This window comes from Trichechus manatus, unplaced genomic scaffold, assembly GCF_000243295.1.
Source record: "Trichechus manatus latirostris isolate Lorelei unplaced genomic scaffold, TriManLat1.0 scaffold00087, whole genome shotgun sequence".
Lineage (NCBI taxonomy): Eukaryota > Metazoa > Chordata > Mammalia > Sirenia > Trichechidae > Trichechus > Trichechus manatus.
In genome coordinates this window covers 6984440-7005781 of record NW_004444023.1, presented here as the reverse complement: position 1 = coordinate 7005781, position 21342 = coordinate 6984440, and the positions used below count along the sequence as shown (strand labels likewise).

Below are 21342 nucleotides of genomic sequence, written 5' to 3'. Positions count from 1 at the left end.
CTACTTCATACTATACACAAATCAATCAGTGCTTTACATATTTGATTCCAAAAGTCAGCAAACATCTTTTGTACAGGGCCAGATAATATTTTAGAATTTATAGGCCACATACAGTCTTTGCTATATATAAATCTGTTGCTGCCCAGTGGATTCCTACTCATTCATGGTGGCCCCATGTATTTCAGAGTAGAACTTTGCTCCATGGGGTTTTCAAGGCTGTGACCTTTTTTGGAAGCATACTACTAGGCTTTTCTTCCAAGGTGCTTCCAGATGGTTTTGCTTTACCAACCTTTCTATTAGTAGTTGAGTGCTTAACTGTTTACACAACCCAGGGACTCTCTGCATATATATATATGTGTGTGTACACACACACACACACACACACACATATAGTGCTATCAGGGCTCCATATATCAGCCCTGGTGGAACAACTTTTAAGTGCTCATCTGCAAACCAAAAGATTGGTGGTTCAAACCCATCCGGTGACTCTGCAGAAAAAAGTCCTGGCGATCTGCTCCCATAAACATTACAGTTAAGAAAACCCTATGGGGCAGTTCTACCATGTTACATAGGGTGGTTATGAGTTAGAATCGATGGCACCCAATAACAACAACATATACTGCATATAATATATACATTTATATGTATATACACATTTATATTATATATACACGTACATATATATAGTATACGTGTATATATACGTGTGTATATATATATATATGTACATACATACCTGTGTGTGTGTGATTATTAATCCTTTAAAAAGATATAAAAACCAGTCTTAGCTCAAGGGCAAAGCCAAAGCAGGCTGTGGCCTGAATTTGATGCACAGGCCTCAGTTTGCTAACCCCTGAAACCTAAATGTGAAGTGTAACACTCTAAAAGTTTTAGAGGAAAATACAAGAGAATGTCTTTATGACCTTAATGTGGGGAAAGACTTCATTAAAAAGACATAAAAATTACAAACTATAATGGGAAAGATTGTTAAATTTCAGCTACATTCAAATGAAACAATTCTGTACAAAGGACAACAGAAACAAAGTGAGAACGTAAGCTGCAGACTCAGAGAATGTATTTACAATGCTCAACTGAAAAAGGATTAGTATCTAGACTATAAATTAAAAAAAACAAAACCCACCAAACACATTACCATTGTGTCCATTCCAACTCATGGTGACCCCATGTGTTTCAGAGTAGAACTGCTCCATAGGGTTTTCTTGGCTGTAATCTTTATGGAAGGAGATCGCCAGGCCCTTCTTTCTGGAGAGCAGCTCAAATCTCCAACCTTTTGGTTAGTGTTAAAATGGCATGGCAGGGGCGTCTGACCTCCTCTAACTTCACGAAGGGGAAGGAGAAGAAGTATTATCAGCATCAATAGCCCGAAGCTGATTCCTGTGAGGCATTCCTATCAGATGTACCTCCTCTTTCCAACCTTTTTACCAGTTCTGACACTATTGTTCCCTCCCATGGCACTGTCTACTCCTCTGCTGAGTTCAATAGTTCGTCGCAATGGCCATACAGAACTCACAGACCATACTCACAGTTATGGGGTTTATTAAGGAAGTAACAGGGCACAATTTGGGATTAGGATACAGATCTTCGATCAGGACAGCTTCTTTTCAGCTGTGCCTGAAGTCAGGCCTCTTTCTGGCCCTTGGCCTCTGCCTTGCTTGGGCAAGTGTTACAAAGCTCCTAGCTCCAGGGGTCGGCAATCCCCAGCGCAGCAGTCTCATGCCACTGTGGCTCTTGCTACTGCTGTGCCGCCGTCTCTTGCTGTCTTCTGTGTTACAGCTCCCCGGTCTCTCTCTCCATGCCTCCCTTTAAGCCTAGCAGGATGGCAAAACTGACCAGTCCCCTCGTTAGGGTTCCATACCCTTATTTGCATGGTCCCATCCCCATACGAGTGCCATGAACCTTATTACGTTATTGGCAAGCTTATCCAGTCCCCTTGGTGGGCCGCAAGCACCTCATTTGCACAGTCCTACCCAATCATCTGTGGGAGTTACAAGACCGTGGCGAGAAAGGCCATATAAAAGTGATCTATCGCACTGCAGTTAGTAATCCAGTGCAAACCGTTTGCACCACCCAGGGACCTAAACTATAGATAACTTCTCCAAATCAATAAAATGACAACAAGGTAAAATAAAATGGGCAAAGATTCACAACAGAAGAGACTCTGAATAGCCAATAAACATGAAAAGATACTGAACTTTATTAATAATTGGAAGCAGGCAGATTTTTGGACTGCTCAGTTCTCAGATCTTATTCATTTCATTTATCTTTTCATAAAATTTACAGCAATTCATATTGGATGGGATCATTTTAACAGGTTTTTCTTAAATATATATTTTTTATTGTTATAGTTTAAGTGAAAGTTTACAATTCAAGTTAGTCTCTCATACAAAAATTTATACATACATTGTTACGTGACCCTCATTGCTCCCCCCATACTGTAACAGCACACTCCTCCTTTACACTCCTGATTTCCCATGTCCATTCAGCCAGCTCCTGACCCTCTCTGCCTTCCCATCTCACCTCCAGACAGAAGCTGCCCATTTAGTCTCATGTATCTACTTGAGCTAAGAAGCACGCTCTTCACGAGTATCGTTTTATTAACAGGTTTTTAACATTTCTGTAAAGTTATGGCAATTTATGTGAGTCATAATTCACTTGACAGCAACTAACAACAACAGTATTTAAGGAACGTTTGGTTGGTTTCTGCCATATCTGACTGCTGCTACAGGGAGTTTGGGCTAAGGGACAGTGTGGTGCAATGAATTACTTAATACGGACCTTCTAGCCATGGTCTTTGGATTGAGTAGGGCTATACAAATAAGGTATATGGAACCTGTGATGGTTGGGGTTACATGTCAACTTGGCTAGGCCATGATTCCCAGTGTTGTATGGTTGTCTTCCATTTTATGTATTGTAAATCCTAACCTCTACATGTTAATGAGGCAGGATTGGTGAGGAGTGTGTCTTGGGTTGCAGACTTGCAGGAGGGTGTGACTCAAGTCCCACCCTTACTCAAGTTACACCTTTCCCTGGGGTGTGGCCAGCATCCAAGGTATATATGTGGGTGCCCTAGGGGGGGCTCTGTCTCTGCATCTGGATCCCGCTTCTGGTTGGTGATTGTCTAACCTCCAGTTCTTGGGACTTGAGCCAGAGGCTTGCCATCTGACTTGCCAGTTTTGCGATTTGCCAGACTCCGCAGCCTTGTGGGCCGGTGGTCTATTGTCTGACCTGATTCACCAGCTTCCAGAGCCTTGTGAGCCAGCAGCCTGTGGTCTGACCTGCCAGTTTGGGTTTGTCAGCCCCCACAGCCCTGTGGGTCAGGAGAAGCCTATGTCTGACCCACAGATTTTGGACTTGCTTGCCTCCACAACCTAGTGAGTCATTTCCTTGGTATGGTTCATGAGTTCTGTGAGACCTTGCAGAGAATTAGGGAGCCCAAAGATGGGAGGGAGAGTACTGAGGTGAGGGGGAGTAGTTGATGTTAGAGATGATGGAGTGGTACAGCAGTTTGGAAAAGTTGGACATTTGGGACATCTTTAACCTCCACCTCATGGGAACCAGCTTTGTGCTGGTCCTTACAAAAGAAATTATTCATTTAGACAGAGAAGGTAAGACTGGGTAGCGGAGACAGGGGCAGACATAAGAAACTGACAAAACAGAACATAGATGCTCTAGTACGCCAGAGCCCTCTTCCAATAATCTCGGTTGCAAGCAGAGGCACTACAGCTTTGATGGCATTATCCCAGAAAAAAAATGGGTGTATGTGATCTCCTCAAAATCCATTTGCACTGCATTCAGTTATTTCATAGGCTATAATTTCAAATTTCTAAACTTAGAATTTCCTGAACAGCCCTGAAACAAAAGGCAGCCGGATATGGATTTCTATTTTGACTCTAACTCACACTTTCTAGGTCTAACCTCACTGGCTAAGATGCTGGGTTATCCAAGCTTAGCAGCCTAGTCCTCTTAACCCTTCCCCCGGGGCATGTTCTCTGCTGTAGGGACAATTGAAATTCTTCTAAGATGGCCACGGCTTTGCTGTAGAGTTGATTCCGCCTCATGGTGACCCCATGTGTTACAGAGTAGAACTGCCTTATTGGATTTTCTTGGCTGTAATCTTTATGGAAGCTGATTGCCAACTCTTTCTTCCGTGACACCACTGAGTGGGTCAACCTTTTTGGCAACTAATAACAGTTGAGGTCAAACTTGGCACCACCCAAAAAGTAGATAAGGGGCACGGTCATTTCTCCCTGGCTTGCTGTGCTGACTGCACCACTTACATGGCCTGCGCCATGTTTACTTTGTACAGGGTCAAAAACAAAATTCGTTATGGTGAAGTCGATTCCATCTCATGATGATTCAGGGCTGTGACTTTTCATAAGCAGATCACCAGGCTTTTCTTCGGAGGTGCCTCTAGGATTTGAGACACCAACCTTTCGGTTAGTAGTCGGGAGCTTAACCTTTTATGTCAGGGACTGTGTAAGGTTAAGCCTCTGAAAGTATATGCAGTTTGTGCAGCGTCATTGGCAACCCTTCCAACCTCGCAGCGTAGGGTCTGAGGTACCAGGAGAGGGGACAGCTGAGTGCCTTTTCACTTTCTGACGCCGTTCCTGGTTGCTGGCGCAAAAATAGCCTTTTCCCTTCTGTACGTCAAGTGTTCAAAGATGGCCGCCCCCAAGGAGCTGTGGCGTGAAGGGCGCGGACATATTACCTGCAAAGCCTGAAATCCGTTGTCCGTACCCCTTAGAAACGCCCTTCATCGTTGGCCGCCATAGGCCGCCTCGGATGCAGGGCTAAGGGCCAGAAGGGGAAGAATTCACAGAAGTAAGCGCAGCCTCTAGGAGGTTGCTGTAGGGTCAGGAGAAAAATCAGGTCAGCGAGTGGGTCTTTCCGTGGAACGGTTAAGGGGGTGTCTGTGTAGGATGGAGTTTGTCGGGGGACCTAGTGGGAGTCTCTGATGGGATGTCTCAAATTGGGGTGCCTTTGGGTTCAGTCTTCGGGGGTGGCCTGTTGGTCAGGCATTAAAGGTCTATCGAGATCAATGACTGAGAGTCCCGCAGTCAGGGTTTGGGGTCTTTTCGGGTCATACTTTCTGTAGGGATCTGTGATTGAGAACTGGGGTAAAGAGGTGTTGATTGTCAATGAAAGCGGTGTCTGGCTTAAATATGGGGTTCAGTGATGGAAGAGCCGAGGGCATAGTCAGGCACAGGGGTGTCAGATCCAAGTTTTGGTGTTAATACGACGGGGTGTGTAATCAGTGTTTGGGGAGACCCAGGGGCGTCTGGTTGAGAGGTTTGTAAGGGCTGATTTTTTGGAGGCTCAGTGTCCCTTGCTGTTGGGTGGGTTGAAGCTCAGACCTTGGCTGCTGAGACCGACCTGATGAACGCTACATTCCCCTTCAGTCCTTCAAATCTAAGTCCCTGTTCAAGGACTAGTTTGCATATCTCCTTAAGCATCCCACATTGCCCCCTCCTTCCGTCCACACAAAAATGAAGTTTAGGGAGTCGGGTTAATTAAGTCTAAAGTTACAAGCTTTCTGTTAAAGATGAGATTGCTTTTCTTCTTACTGCATTTAAATGTACTTGGATATTTCCTTCCAGGTTCTCTGTGACACCAGTAAGATGTCCTCTCTAGCCCCAAAATTGTACTTCTCAAAGATAACTCTTGTTAAAATTGTAGTATATTTCAGTGTTTATCTTTTATTATCTCTGCTTACTTTTCATAATTTAGATAAGCTGTAGAAGCGTTGGTATAATTTCTTTTTCAGTTAACTTCATACTCTAAACATATTCATGTTTATGCTACTTCCACTTCACAGAGGAAAGGCGCACCTCCCCCACATTCAGAATACTATGTTTACTGCCTCGGGGTGTAAAAGCCTCTGGAGCACCACATAAAGAGACAGAAATATTGGGTGCCTAAGATCCACTGCTAACTAAGAGGTTGGTGGTTCCAAACCACCAGCAGCTTCTCAGGAGAAAGATGTGGCAGTCTGCTTCCTTAGAGATTTACAGCCTTGGAGACCCTATGGGGCAGTTCTACTCTGTCCTATAGGGTTGCTATGAGTCAGAATCTACTCAACGGCAGTGGGTGAGGTCCCTAAGGAGTCCTGGTAGTGCAGTGGTTAAAGTACTCACCTTCTAACCCAAAGGTCGATTGTTCAACCCACGAGTCACTCCATGGGAGAAAGATGTGGCAGTCTGCTTCCATAAAGATTACAGCCTTGGAACTCCTATGGGGCAGTTCTACTCAGTTTTGTAGGGTTCCTGAGACAGAATTGACTTGATGGCAAAAAGGGTTTGGTTTTTTGGTAAAGGTCCCTAGGTAGGAGCCCAGGTGGCACAGTGGTCAAGCACTTGGCTGCTAACCGAAAAGTCGGTGGTTCAAACCCACCAGCTGCTCCCCGGGAGAAAGATGTGGAAGTCTATTTCTGTAAAGATGACAGCCTTGGAAACCCTGTGGCGCAGTTCTACTTTGTCCTTTGGGGTTGCTAAGAGTTGGAATTGACTCAGTGAGTTTTAGGTACCTAGGTGGCGTAAACGGTTTGCACTCGACTACTAACCTAAAGATTGGTGGTTTGAACCCACCCAGCAGCACCGCAGGAGAAGGCCCTGGCAATCTCCTTCCGTAAAGATTACAGCCAGGAAAACCCTATGGAGCAGTTCTACTCTGTAACACATAGGGTCACCATGAGTTGAAGTTGACTTGACAGCAATGAATTTGGTTTTGGTTCTTGACTTAAGGTAAGTGCACAGCAGCTATGACAGCATCTGGGCCCAGAGGGAATGTATCACTGAAAATAAATTTGCTAATGGTCAATAATTACTTTAAAACAAAGATGAGAAGGTAAGGGAGCAGGGAAACTAAATTAATAGAAATGAAACAACCAGAATGGAAACACTGAGAATGTTCATGCATTATAAAGAATGTAACCAATGTCACTGAACAACTTGCATAGAAATTGTTGAATGGGGATCTAAACTGCTGTGTAAACCTTCACCAAAAACACAATAAAATATTATTAAAAGAAAAAAAATTTTCTCTTCAGCTCACAGGTCCTGGCTCCCCAGAAGCAGTAGAGACCAAGCGAAGGAGAGAGGTGAAGGAGTTGGATATCGTCATTTCTTGGGATACCCTTGACCAGAAAGTAAGACTTCAGAATAGAAATTTAGGACAGATCTAGAAAAGACTAAGGACAGAGATCGCAGTCCCTGGCCATTTCCCAAGAGCAGAAGAAAATGATCAATGCCCAGGTGAGATCTGGTTTGTTTTATTCTTCACTTCATTTCCCGATGGGTTTGTGGAAGCCTGGCAAAATCAGTTCAATTAAATAAGTATAAATTGAGAAAAATGGACCTGGGGAAAAATAAACTTAGACCGTTCCTTCAAAGAAGTCCTTGGGTGGCACAAATAGTTAGGCCCTTAACTACTAACTGAAAGGTTGATGATTCAAACCCTCCCACAGGTGCCTTGGAAGACAGGCCTGGTGATCTGCTTCCAGAGTGTCACAGCCTTGAAATCTCTCTGGTGCTGTTCTGCTGTGACACACTGACACACATGGGGTCACCACAAGTCACCTTAATGCCTTTTTTTTTTTATTCCTTCAAAGTCAGGACAAAGTGGAATCAGGAATATATTGCTCACAGGGTTCATACTATGTGACTAATGTTGGAATATACTGTGTGACTGCAGGACCCTGTGGGTTACAATAACTGCCAACTTACATCTAATATCTCTGACAGCCGTCACAACCAGAATCATAAGTCACAGGTCATGCACTGACTTTGAGGCGAAAGCAGACCAGTTTCTCAGGGGATTCAATATTTAATGGCGCTTAAGTCTCAGGAGGGTTTTTGGTGGTGCAAATGGTTTGCGCTTGACTACTAACCTAAAGGTTGGCAGTTTGAACCCACCCAGCAGCACCATGGAAGAAAGGCTTGGCAATCTGCTTTCATAAAGATTACAGCCAATAAAACCCTATGGAGCCATTCGACTCTGTTATGCACGGGATTGCCACGAGTCAGAATCAACTCGATGGCAACAGATTTGGTTTTTGGGTTTTTAAGTCTTGGGAAACTTCTTTGAAGGGTCTTCGAGATGATGTGTTGGATGGTGTCCTTAACAGCATTCTTCTCATAAATGTATGAACAAGTTTCGTGTGACTATTTCTTACAGGATTACTTGAGCCCCTGTGGGAATAGACCAAGCGGAATTCAGCGGACACAGTTCTTCAGGGGACCACAGCCAAGTGACCCATGGTGCCAACAATAGTGTGGTCTAGGTTTATCTAGGAATAAAACCCAAGTGGCCTAGGGAGACAGAAGGATTGCACGGCTTTCAAAGGTCCTGCATGAATAGGTTGATGAGATGGTGTCTGAACGTAGATTTGGTAGTAGTTGTTGTTAGTTGCTGTCTAGTCTGTTCTGACTCATGACAACCCTACATGTGCAGAGTAGAACTGCCCCACGAGGTTTTCAATGGCTGTGATTTTTTCAGAAGCAGATCGCCAGGCCTGTATTCCGAGGCACCTCCGGGTAGGTTCGAACCACTAACCTCTCGGCTAGTAGTTGAGCACTTAACTGTTTGTACCACCCGAGGACTCTTAGATTTGGCAGTAGGGTGTGGAAAGTACTGTTATCTGATAAGCACTTGGGTTGTTGGTAACAAGACCTAGATATATTGTTAGTGTTAGGTGCCATCGAGTCAATTTCGACTTGTAGTGACCCCACGTGACAGAGTAGAATGGCCCCATAGGGTTTTCTTGGCTGTAATCTTTATGGAAGCAGATGGCCAGGTCTTTCTCCTACAGAGCCACTAGGTGAGTTTGAACTATCCGCCTTTCGGTTAGCAGCCGAGTACTTAACCATTGCATTACCAGGGATCCTTCCTAGATAATATAGATGCAGCCTATATGGTAAAAATGAGCAGAACAATTTGTTTTACTTTTTTTTTTCATAGCAGTAAACGCTCATTAAACAGGATCCTGTTATTACAGGAATCACTGACGTTCAGCGACGTGGCTGTGAAGTTCACCTGTGAGGAGTGGCAGCTCCTGGACCCTGCTCAGAAGGACCTGTACCAGGACGTGATGTTGGAGAACTTTAGCAACCTGGTGTCCGTTGGTGAGGACAGCTCTCCAGAGTTCCTCAGAGGGTGCCCAGTCAGTGACCTTTCCTTTCTCAACTGCTTAACACTTCAGACTCTTAAGTGTAGTTTCTCAGCCATCTCTCTTTCCCCAGATGACAGGGTACGGTCTCTCCTCACCTTAGAGAAAAGCCTTTACTTTGTAGACAAGCAAACTGTGCAGTCCCTAAAATGAATCATTCTCAAATCTTCACACACCCCCTAGTGCAGTGTTTTAAAAACTTCTTTATTTTATTGTGGTGAAAATATACGTAACGAAACATACACCATTTCAACAATTTCTGCCTGTACAATTCTGTGACATTGATTACATTCTTCAAGTTGTGCAACCATTCTTGCTATCCTTTTCTAAATCATTCCATCACCATTAACATAAACTCAGTGCCCTCTGTCTTACTTATGTAGCACTGCTGTAACAGAAATACCACACATGGGTGGCTTTAACAAACAAATTTATTTTCTCACAGGAGGCTAGACGTCTGAATTCAGAGCACTGGTTCTAGGAGAAGGCTTTCTCCCTCTGTCTGCTCTGGGGAAAGTCCTTGTCTCTTCTTGCTTCTATTCCTTGGCTGCTTGGTGATCTTCATGTGGCATGGCACCTATCTTCCTCCGTCTCTGCTTGCTTCTTCTGTGTCTAATCTGCTCTTTTTATATCTCAAAAAGTGATTGGCGTAAGGCACACCCTACCCTACACTAATACTGCCTCATTAACATAACAAAGAAAACCCATACCCAAATGGAATCATAACCACAGTTATAGGGGTTAGGATTTATAACACATATTCTGGGGGGACACAATTCGATCAATAATACCCCCTAAGCAAAAACTGCCCCTTTCCCCTTCCTTCCCTCTCTGGTAACCATTAATAACCTTTGGTTTCTCTATATTTGTTTATTTCATGTTAGTGAGATCATGTAATATTTGTCCTTTTGTGACTGACTTATTTTGCTCAGCATGATGGTTTCAGGGTGCATCCATGTTGTAGCTGCATTAGGACTTCGTTTCTCTTTACGGCTTAGTAGTATTCCATTGCATGGATAGAGCACATTTTGTTTGTCCATTCATCTGTTGATGGGCATGTCAGTTGTTTCCACCATTTGGCTGTTGTGAAAGGTGTTGCAGTGAATGTTGGTGTACCCCTAGTGCAATTTGATGTGTCTGTCTTCTATCATTTCCCATGAACAGGGTTTCAAGCTGGCAAACCAGATGCACTCTGCAAGGTGGAATGACAAGAACAAACATGGAAAACAGAACATGAAATCCACAGTCCAAGACATCAAGGTAAGAAAACCAGCAAGGGGAGAAGGCTGCAGAAGTCACATTCTGGTTGTTCAGAGAAGGCATCTTAGCTGTGAGGGTGTCTGAGGATACATAAATGGAGCCTCCACGTATTCCTCTCCCATACAAGAGCTCTTTTTCTTTGTAGGAGTTTAGGAGAAAAATACCCCTTTGTCTCCTCTTAGATCTGGTCCCTATTGATTTCATATTCCAAACTAGACCTGTTGTCATCGAGTCAATTATGACTCATGGCGACTGTATGTGTGATGGAGTAGAACTGCTTCATAGGGTTTTCTTGGCTGTAATCTTTACGGAAGCAGATCGCTGGGTGCTGCTGGGTGGGTTTGAACTGCCAACCTTTATGTTACTAGTTGAGTGCAAACACCCAGGGGTTCATATTAGATGTTAGCTTTTCCCCTTAAGTTTCTTGCTTGGATTCTCAAATCTTTCCATTCTTTTTCTCTTGTCAGAGTATCATTATATGTTCCTTTCAGCTCCCTTGCTGTGAAATTCCTCCTTCCAGGCCTCTCTTCTAAGAATTTGAATTCATCACTTTTTTCTAACTAGTGTAGCTTCCTGCTCCATTGAGAAATATTTAGTTCCCTTCCTAGTATCCAAGGAGCCCTGATAAAGCACTAGGCTGCTAACCAAAAGGTTGGCAGTTCGAACCCACCAGCTGCTCCGCAGGAGGAAGATATGGCAGTCGGCTTCTGTAAAGATTTACAGCCTTGGAAACCCTATGGGCAGTTCTACTCTGTCCTATAGGGTCGCTATGAGTCAGAATCAACTTGATGCCAACAGGTTTTCTAGAATCCAACCCCACCTTGGAAGCTATGCCCCCATAGTAAGCTGGTCTCTTACTGTGAATTTATCTCATTCCTTAGCTTCTCGTTTTCCCTCACTCTAAGTTTCTCCAAGGTTCTGTTTCCATTTTCTGCTCTGTCTCCTAGGCCTGAAAAGTTTCCTTGTCATTCTAGTGCCTTAAGCTCTTGTTGTCTGTGGAGACTCTAGTGAGTTCAAGAGATATCACAGCTGAGCAAGGAAAAGGATGTGACCACGAGATGGCAGTGTTGCACTACAAGCTTTCTATTGGTGCCAATACTGGTTTTGTACACTGTGAAGTCCTTTACAGCATGAGACCTTCCAAATGCAGGGGGGTGGGGATGGGGGATACAAGAAGGGAGAGAGGGATAGGGAACTCTTGGGGAGAGATGAAGTGGAAAGGGGACTTAAATGTCTAGGTGCTGTCATTCAGCAGTAAGGTAGGGAGACTAGCTCAGAGAGCTCTGAAGAGCAGCAGTTTGGGGTCCTTGTAACTATAGGGTTTATTTATCTAGGAGCCCTGCTGGTGCAGTGGTTAAGTACTTGTCTGCTAACCAAAAGGTTGGTGGTTCGAACCCACCAGCTGCTCCATGGGAGAAAGATGTAGCAGTCTGCCTCCATAAAGATCACAGCCTTGGAAACCCTATAGGGCAGTTCTGCCCTGTCCTATAGGGCCACTATGAGTCGGAACAGGTTTATCTTATCTGTGACTGGCAGATGTTGGGTGCAATTTTGCAAGGTATGCAAAGCAGACAGGCTGTAAATGGCTTAAAATCTGCTAATTTGCGCTGTTTTTTTAAAACATTTGGATGTGTAAAGATTTCTGTTTCGTGCCAGCTGGCTTTTAGGCTAATGGTTCCCAGATTGCCGTGAAGAAATAAACAAGCTGGAGGCCAATACACAGAGGCCATATTTGGCTCATTTATATAACAGACTCTCAAGTTGTCATCTCCTTTAACACTGTTTCGATGCAATAGATCGCTTTTATATGGCCTTTCTTGCCATGGTCTTGTAATCCCATCCAAGTGATTGGGTGGGGCTATATAAATAAGGTAATTGTGGCCCACCAAGGGGATTGGATAACTTGCTAATAATAAGGCAAGTAAAGTTCATGGCACCTGTGTGGAGGTGGGACCGTGCAAATAAGGTCTATGGAACCCTAACGAAGGTATTGGTCAGTTTTACCATCCTATTAGGCTTAAAATGAGCCATACCAGAGGCAGGTGGAGAGGATCTCACCACCACCAAGAAAGAAGAGCCACGAATGGAGCGTGTCTTTGAGACCCAGGATCCCTGTGCTGAGAAGGTTCTGGAACCAGGAGACAGATAGAAAGGGCTATAACACTGAAGACAGTGAGAAGTGGCAACAGAGAATCAGCGGCAGCAGAACCAGGAGACCAGCAGGAGACGGTGTGGCCCGTGGAGCAAGAAAACTGAGTGCCTTTGGACTGGAGGCTTGCTGGAGGAGTAGGGTGCCTCCGGGCACTTGGTTGAGCTAGGTTTGCCAACCCATCGAGCTAGCCTTATTGGCGAGGGCTGAGGCTTACTGGCAGAGTGGGGTGGCTCTGGGTACTTATTGGCAGAGCTAAAAGAGCTTTATAACACCTGCCTGATCAGGGCAGAGGCTGAGGGGCCAGAAAGAGGCGTGCCTACGGACACAGATGAGAAGAGGCTGTCCCGATGAAGGAACTGTATCCTGAGCTTTCCTGAACCTGAATTCCAACCTGTTACTTTCCTAATAAACCCTGTAACTATGAGTGTGGTCTGTGAGTTCTGTATGGCCATTGCAACAGATTATAAAACTCCACAGAGAAGTAGAGAGTGCCATGGGAGGGACGGTTGGTGTCAGAATCAGTAAAGATGGTGGAGAGAGGAGGTATGTCTGACCTCTGCCTCATAGGAATCAGGCTTGGGCTGTTGATCTTGATTCTCCTTCCCCGTTGTGAAGTTAGAGGAGGTCAAATGACACCCCTGCCATGCCGTTTTTACAACGGTCTAATCTACACCCCGGAGCCCTGGTGGTCCAGTGGTTAAGTGCTTTGGCTCCTAACTGAAAGATTGGGCAGTTCGAACCCACAATCCATTCCATGGGAGAAAGATGTGGCAGTCTGCTTCCATAAGGATTGCAGCCTTTGAAACCCTATGGGGCAGTTCTACTCTGCCCTGTAGGGTTGCTATGAGTTGGAATTGACTTGAAGGCAACGAGTTTGGATTTCGGGTTTAATCCACACTCTGGTACTGTATTTTTCACCCATCTCTGCAGTAACTCCCCTATGAGCTTAAACTTTTTGTGTGAGGAATAGAATCATTGCCCTTCCAAGAAAATTCTTTTCCACCATCCTTTTTTAAATTGAGTTTCTCTTGGACTTCTATCCATTTGCTGTGAAAACAACAGAATTCCACCTTTCTCACTGTAAAATGGTGGGAGTAGTAGTAGCCTCAAAACCTGTCTAACTTCAGGTGAGAAAATGACCAGAATCAGCCCAGAGCTGATTCCTATAAGGTGGAGGTTAGATATACCTCCACTCTCCAACTTTTTTACTGATTCTGACACCAGCTGTCCCTCCCACGGCGCACTCCATTTCTCTTCTTGGTTTGATAATTTATTGCAATGGCCACACAGAACTCACAGATACAGTTAAGTGGTTTATTAATGAACAGACTACAATTCAGGATCAGGATGAGGAAGCATGTAGGCAAAATCTGGAAGGCTCCCCTGAACAGGAGAGCACATCCCTTCCTTCTTTGGTGCAGGACAGCTCTCAGCAACTCCCGGCCTTGTAAGCAAACAGGCCCTTCTCTCAGCCATGCACACCCCCTTTCAGCCATGCAGACCTCCTCTTGGCCCCCTCAGGACAGGCCTCCCCATTGCCCCTTGAAGACAGGACTCCTCGTGGTCCCCTCAGTACAGGCTCCTTTCAGACCCCCCCAGGACAATCTCCTCTCGGCCCCCTCAGCACAGGCTCCTCTCGGCATCCTCAGAACAAGCCTCATTTTGGCCCCCTCAGGACAGGCCTCTCTGCCTTCTGCCTTCTGTCACCATGGACTCTGCTGCAGGGGCCCTTCTGGGCCTGTTGCTGACAGCTGTGCTGAAGAGCCCTTTACTTGCCTTCTGCTGTCTTCAGTGTTAAAGCCCTTGACTCATGTTACAACTCTTTTAGTAGGTTCCTTGCCTTCTCTCTGCTTCTCTCTTCTCCCTTTTTTCTTCTACTTCTGTCTGCTTCCTGTCTGAAAAACTTTTGTGGGGTTGGCTGCATATTTATACAAACTCCTCATGAATTTCAAGGCATGGCCCTCCCAGCAGGGCCACAAACTAAGCAGTCCCCTCTTGGTAGGTCACAGACACTTCATTTGCATATAATGCTATAGTCACCTTATTTGCATAGTCTGTTGACCAATCCCTGCAAGGTGCATACCAATCACAGGGCAGGCAGTAGCCCAGGACCAGACAAAAAGTGTCAAACCGAGTTGTTTTCAGCTTGCCCAGGAAATGTCAGTTGACCTGGACAAAAGTAACAAACCCACTGGGGTAGAAAACTAGGGCAAAGGTAACTCCTCAGGGATTAGGGAGAAAATCTCTCAAACTGTTTTTACAAAGAACCAAGGTTAAAGGCTACATGAACTCATTTCACCACACTCACAGCAAACTGTAAGGATTAGTCAAAGCAATCTGAAATTAGTTCATTATGAATTCTGTTCTCATCTGTTCCACTTCTGTTCTGACACCAGCTGCACATATAGCACTTCTTCCTCTGACCCTAACCCTGGAGCTAGGTCAGATTTCATAGGTTAAAGGACACAGCCCTCCAGACCGCCATGTCTGCCCAAGACGTCAGACGCCAGGCTCAGGCTTGGAAATCTCCACAACATCCTCACTTATGACCTGCTGGCTAAAAATTTGGGTGTTCCCTCTATTCCCTTAGAATACCAGACATAAGCTCAGGAGTCCCCAGGCCCCCCTCACTTCTGACTTGTTGGCTTCCATACTTCCTTGAGTTCAATAATTTGCTAGAATGACTTAAACAAGACTCACAGAAAGCACTATACTTATGATTACAGCTTTATTACAGAAAAGAGGATACAAATGAAGGAACGCATTGAGCAAGGTCCGAGAGAGTTCCCAACGCAGAGTTTCTTTATCTCAAAAAGGGAGACGCTCTCCCCGCCCCCCAACAGGCATCTATGTCTTTCCCCCTTAGGAAGCCCGTGGAGCTTGTCCAGAGCTTTTATTGGGGCCTCATTACATAGGCATGATTGAGGAGAGAGATGAGCAATGTAAGTAGACTTTCTGGGTAAAGAGTGGAGAGAATGGGAAGTTCAGTGGCCCAAGGCAAGAATATGTTTGAAGAACATCAAGGAAGCTTGGGTAGGGTGGAGTGAACAAGAGGCAAAATGACTAGAGATATGGTCAATGGAGTAGTGGCTGGGGTCTGGTAGGTCATGTAGGACTTTGTAATCCATTTTTGGAACTTGATTTTATTCCTAATGAGATGTGAAAACATGATAATGTTTAGAATAATGCAGTGACATGGTATAATTCATGTTTTACTAGTATCTATAAAACAGCGGTAGTAATAGTAGTGAGAACTTGTCTAACTTCAAAGGGGTTAATGAGAATCAAGATCAGCCCAAGACTGTTTCCTGTGTGGTGAAGGTGAGACACATCTTCACTGTCCAACCTTTTTACCAATTCTGACACCAGCCATTCTGTCCACGGCACTCTCTACTTCTCTTTTGGGTTTGATAATCCGTTGCAATGGCCACATAACTCACAGACCATACTTACAGTTAAGTGGTTTGTTAAGGAAGTAACAGGTACAACTAGGGATCAGATCAACAGGCTAAAACTGAGGATCAGTAAACATATAGGCAAAGTCTGGAAGACTCCCTGGAAGTGGAGAGCATATCCCTCCCTTAAGTGCAGGACAGCATTCTCAGCTCCTTTTGGCCTTGCAAGCAAGCAGGCCATTCTCTCTGCTGTCCACGCCCCCTCAGCTGTGCGGGCCTCCTCTCAGTCCCTTCAGGACAGGCCCCTTCTCAGCCCCTGCAGGACATTCCCCCTCTTATCTGCCCCAGGACAGGCCTCTCTGCCTTTGGCCTCCCTGCAGTCAGCCTCTCCACTGCTAACTGACCCAGCTGATAGCCAGTGTAGCGTTTTGTTTAGCTTTCTAAGTTGCATTCCTAGCACCAGGTTTCTGTCGTCACCACCGACTATGCCACAGGGTCCCTTCTGGGCCTCTTGCTGTCTTCATTGTTACAGCCCTTAATTCATGTTACAGCTCTTTTAGGAGGTTCCTCACCTCCTTTCTCTCTGCTTCTTTCTTCTCTCTGCTTTCTTCTCTCTTCTTGCCTCTCTTGCCTTTTCTCCTTTTTTCTTTCTGAAACCTCTGTGGGGCTGGCTGCATATATAAGCAAACTCCTAGTCAATTTCAAGGCATGACCCTCCCATCAGGGCCACAAATTGACCAGTCCCCTTTCAGTAAGCCACAGTCACTTCATTTGCATAATTATATTGACCAATCCCTGAAGGTGTGGAAAATAGACCATTCACAGGGCAAGCTGCAGTCCAGGGCCAGACAAAAAGTTTCAAACCATCAGGTTGTTTATAGCTTACCCAGGAAATGTCAGTAAACCTGGACAAAAGTATCAAGCCCTCTGGGATAGAAAACTAGGCAAAGGTAACTCCTCAGGGCTTAGGGGAAAAGTTTGTTAGCTGTTCTTCGAAAGAACCAAAGCAAAAGGCCACTGAAGGGAACTCATTTCACCACAGTATCATTTTGGGTATGAGTAAAAAATAGACTTGAACAGGGCAAGTGTTGAAGCAGGAAAGCCAAAAAGGATACTTAGTTGTTGGTGGTTTCAGCCAGGCTTGAGGGGTGAGTATTAGACCGATTCTGGATATAAAGGAGGGCTGATGGGATTTGCCATTGAGGTTGATATGGGTTGTGAAATAAATAGATGAAGGGTGATGTTATGAATTTGCAGTATGAGTCTCAAGAAGAGTGGAATTGCCATTTACTGTGATGGAGATGATACGTGGAGGAGAAGATTTGAGTTGGGAAGTCAGGAATTATGTTTTGGACATTGTAAGTTAGAGGTATGGTCCCTGGGTGGTGCAAACAGTTAAGCACTTGACTGCTAGCCGAAAGATTAATGGTTCGAATCCACTCAGAGACACCTGAAAGATAGGCCTGGTGATCTGCTTCTGAAAGGTCACAGCCTTGAAAACTCTGTGGAGCAGTTCTACTCTGCATACGTGGGGTTGCCACGAGTAGAAATCGACTCGACAGCAACTAGCAGCAACAGCAACAAAGTTAGAGGTGCTTGTTAGCATCCAATGGAGCTCTCTGCTCCAGTTGAAAGTACATGAGGAAATTAGGGAGAGCTTTGGTCTGGGTATAAAAATTTGGCCTGGATGAGACTATCTAGGGGTAAGTACTGATAAAGAGAAGAAGATCCTTGGGCAATTAAATTCGGAAAGATGAATGTGTAATAAATTTGGTTGGGAGAGAGTAGGTAATGAGAGAGAAATATTTAAGAGGAGGCTATTGTTGCTGTGTGCCCTTGAGTTGATTCTGACTCATAGCAACCCTATAGGACATAGTAGAGCTGCCCCATAGGGTCTCCCAGGCTATGATCTTTATGAAAGTAGACTGCCACATCTTTTTCCCGTGGAGCAGCTGGTAGGTGTGAACTGCCAACCTTTTGGTTAGCAGCTGAGTGCTTAACGACTGCGTCACCAGGGTTCCGTAAGAGGAGACTACTGTCCCTGGTGGTGCAGTGGTTAAGGTATAGCCAGATTTTCTAAAAGAAAAATTGAAGTTAAAGCTGCCATAAGTGTTGATTCAAAAGGAGGAGGTGGTCTTTTAGGGCCCCTTAACTGATGCCAAGGAGCCTTGTTGGCACAGTGGTTGAGTGCTCAGGTGCTAACAGAAAGGTTGGTAGTTCAAACGCCCAAGCTGCTCTGCAGGAGAAAAATGTGGCAGTCTGCTTCCATAAAGATATACAGCCTTGGAAATTCTTTTGGGCAGTTCTGTTCTGCCCTATAGCATCGCTATCAGCTGGAATCGATTTGATGGCAATGGGTTAAGTGATGCCAACTGAGACATAAAAGTAGAATTATAGAAGAACATGCTGTTAGTGGCAAGATGAGGGATCAGTATATCGGGTATGGAAATGGGAAAATTTTCTATATGACATCTGTGTAGTACAACATTAAGAAGGTAACAGTTCTCATATCTGGCACACCAGCACATCTGCTTCTGGAGAAGACTTCATGTTTCACTGGCATGTTGTAAAATTCCATAGGAATAATTGTTTCCATCTTTCTGTAGGAATATATGAGAACATGTCACAGCTAGTGTATTTGTTTCCTAGGGCTGCCCAAACAAAGTACCACAAATTAGGTGACTTACGTTCTTGTTGTTGTTGTTAGTTGTCTCAGGGTATTTTCTTGTTGTTGTTAGTTGCCATTGAGTCCAGTCTGACTCATGGCAACCCCACGTGGGCAGAGTAGAACTGCTTCATCAGGTTTTCAAGGCAGTGACTTTTCGGAAACAGATCACCAGGCCTGTCTTCTGAGGTGCCTCTGAGTGAGTTCGAACTGCCAACATGTTGGCCGGTAGTCGAGTGCTTAACTGTTTGCATCATAAGAACAAAAATTGGTTGTCTTATGGTTCTGGAGTCAATTCCAACTCACAGTGACCCTATAGGACAGAGTAGAACTGCCCCATAGATTTTCCTAGGCTGTAATCTTTCCTGGAGCAGATCGCTAGGTCTTTTCTCCCACGGAGCAGCTGGTAGGTTCGAACTGCCGACCTTTCAACTAGTATCTAAGCATGAACCATTTCACCACCAGGGCTCCTGTGGAAGAGATAAGGAACACTTACTATTGGAATTTCTTTTATATTTATATTATAGAGTTTCCCCTAAACAGCCATTGCACCCCAAGAATTTTGAAGCAGTTTTATTCCATACCATGCTCATGGAAGGAAACATTGTTTTCTTCTTTTCTAGAAATTGGGAAACTTGATCATATGGAGGGGCATTTCCAAAACCAAAGATATCTGAAGATAATGGATCAATGCTATGAACATAATGCATTTGGAAATATTGTTCATGGGAACAAAAGTTATCTTCTTTTAAGGCCAAGTCATAATATGTTTGATTTGTATGGAAAAACTTTGAAGTCATATTTAGGTTTGGTGAACCAGAACAGAAGTTGTGAAATAAAGGAGCTTGTTGAGTTTAATGGATATGGGAAATCCTTTTTCCATGATAATCATGAGCAAACTCATACTGAAATTAAATTCCATGAAAACAGAAAACCCATCAGCATTAAGTCACATCTCCTTAAACCTCAGAGAACTTACAAAATAGAAAAAACTCACGAATATATTGAATGTGGGAAAACCTTCATCAAGAAGTCTCGGCTTACTGAACGTAAGAAAATTCAGTCAGGAAAGAAACCTCATGGATGCAATATATGTGGAAAAACCTTTTTCAAGAAGTTCAAGCTCACTGAACATCAAAGCACTCACCAAGGAGAGAAACTCCATGAATGCAGTGGATGTGGGAAGGCCTTCCTCAGGAAATCTCAGCTTAGTGAACATCAGAAGATTCATACAGGAAATAAACCCCACGTGTGCAATATGTGTGGGAAAGCATTCTCCAGAAAGTTCAAGCTAACTGAACACCAGAGAACACATACAGGAGAGAAACCTTATGAATGTACTGAATGTGGCAAAGGCTTCTGCAGGAAGGCGGAGCTCATTATACATCAGAGAAACAAGAGAGGACAAAAGCCCCATGGATGCAGTGAATGTGGGAAAGGTTTCTCCAGAAATTCACAGCTCATTGTACATCAGACAACTCATACAGGAGAGAAATCCTACATGTGCAGTGAATGTGGAAAAGACTTCATCCAGAAGGGCAATCTCCTTGTGCATCAACGAACTCATACTGGACAGAAACCCTACGTATGCAGTGAATGTGGGAAAGCCTTCAGCCAGAAGGCATGCCTCATAGCTCATCAGAGATTTCACACAGGAAAAACTCCCTTTGTATGTAGTGAATGTGGGAAATCTTGTTCTCAGAAGTCAGGTCTTATCAGACATCAGAGAATTCACACAGGAGAGAAACCATACAAATGCAATGACTGTGGGAAAGACTTTGCTACAAAGACAATGCTCATTGTACATCAAAGAACTCACACAGGAAAGAGACCCTATGGTTGCAGTGAGTGTGGAAAAGCTTTCTCCTACATGTCCTGCCTTATTAAACATAAGAGAATGCACACAAGAGAGAAACGTGTAGGTTTAGTAAAGGTCAATAATCCTTCCACAGAGAGTCACAGCTCATTACATGCAGATGAACTCACAAAGGGGAAAAACCCTGTCAATACAGTGACCGTACAAATACCTGCTGTGGCAGCTCAGACTTCATTAACTATCAGTGGGCTCCTAGCAGATAGGAATGTAGTCATTCTGGGACAGCCTGTTGTTCAGTGTGTGCCCTCAGGAGAATTTGCTCAGGAGAGAACCCTTATGAATGCAGTGAATGTGGTAATGCCTTCAGTGATCAATTACATCTTATTTTATGTCACAAAAAACACATAGGAAAAAAACTAGTACATTCAATGAGGAAAAGAGTTAAACCTTCTACCTCATATATGGTTGCTAAGCATATACTGAGAGAAATAGTATGAATGCAGAGACTGGGAAAGCCTTTTGTGTAAAGACAGACCCTATCATATGGAGCCCTTGTGGTGCAATGGGTAAGTGCTTGGCTGCTAACCAAAAGGTTGATGGTTCAGACACACCCAGAGGTTCTGTGGGAGAAAGACCTGCTGATCTGCTCCTATAAAGATTGTTGTTGTTGTTAGGTGCCGTCAAGTTGGTTCCAACTCATAGCGACCCTATGTACAACAGAACGAAACACTATCTGGTCCTGCGCCATCCTCACAATCTTTGCTATGCTTGAACCCATTGTTGCAGCCACTGTATCAGTCTGTCTTGTTGAAGATCTTCCTCGTTTTCACTGACCTCTGCTTTACCAAGTGTGATGTCCTTCTCCAGGGA

General features: G+C 44.4%; 1 protein-coding gene across 1 annotated transcript; it reads left to right on the top strand.

Annotated features, from left to right (window-relative positions):
- The first annotated feature begins 4669 nt into the window (after positions 1 to 4669).
- LOC101347184 (zinc finger protein 613) lies at positions 4670 to 20963 on the top strand. Its single transcript, XM_023736455.1, has 5 exons — positions 4670 to 4890; positions 7067 to 7271; positions 9014 to 9140; positions 10349 to 10444; positions 19280 to 20963. The coding sequence occupies exon 5, from the start codon at positions 19300 to 19302 to the stop codon at positions 20878 to 20880; it is 1581 nt and encodes a 526-aa protein (XP_023592223.1). The 5' UTR covers positions 4670 to 4890; positions 7067 to 7271; positions 9014 to 9140; positions 10349 to 10444; positions 19280 to 19299; the 3' UTR covers positions 20881 to 20963.
- The last annotated feature ends 379 nt before the right edge of the window (positions 20964 to 21342 follow it).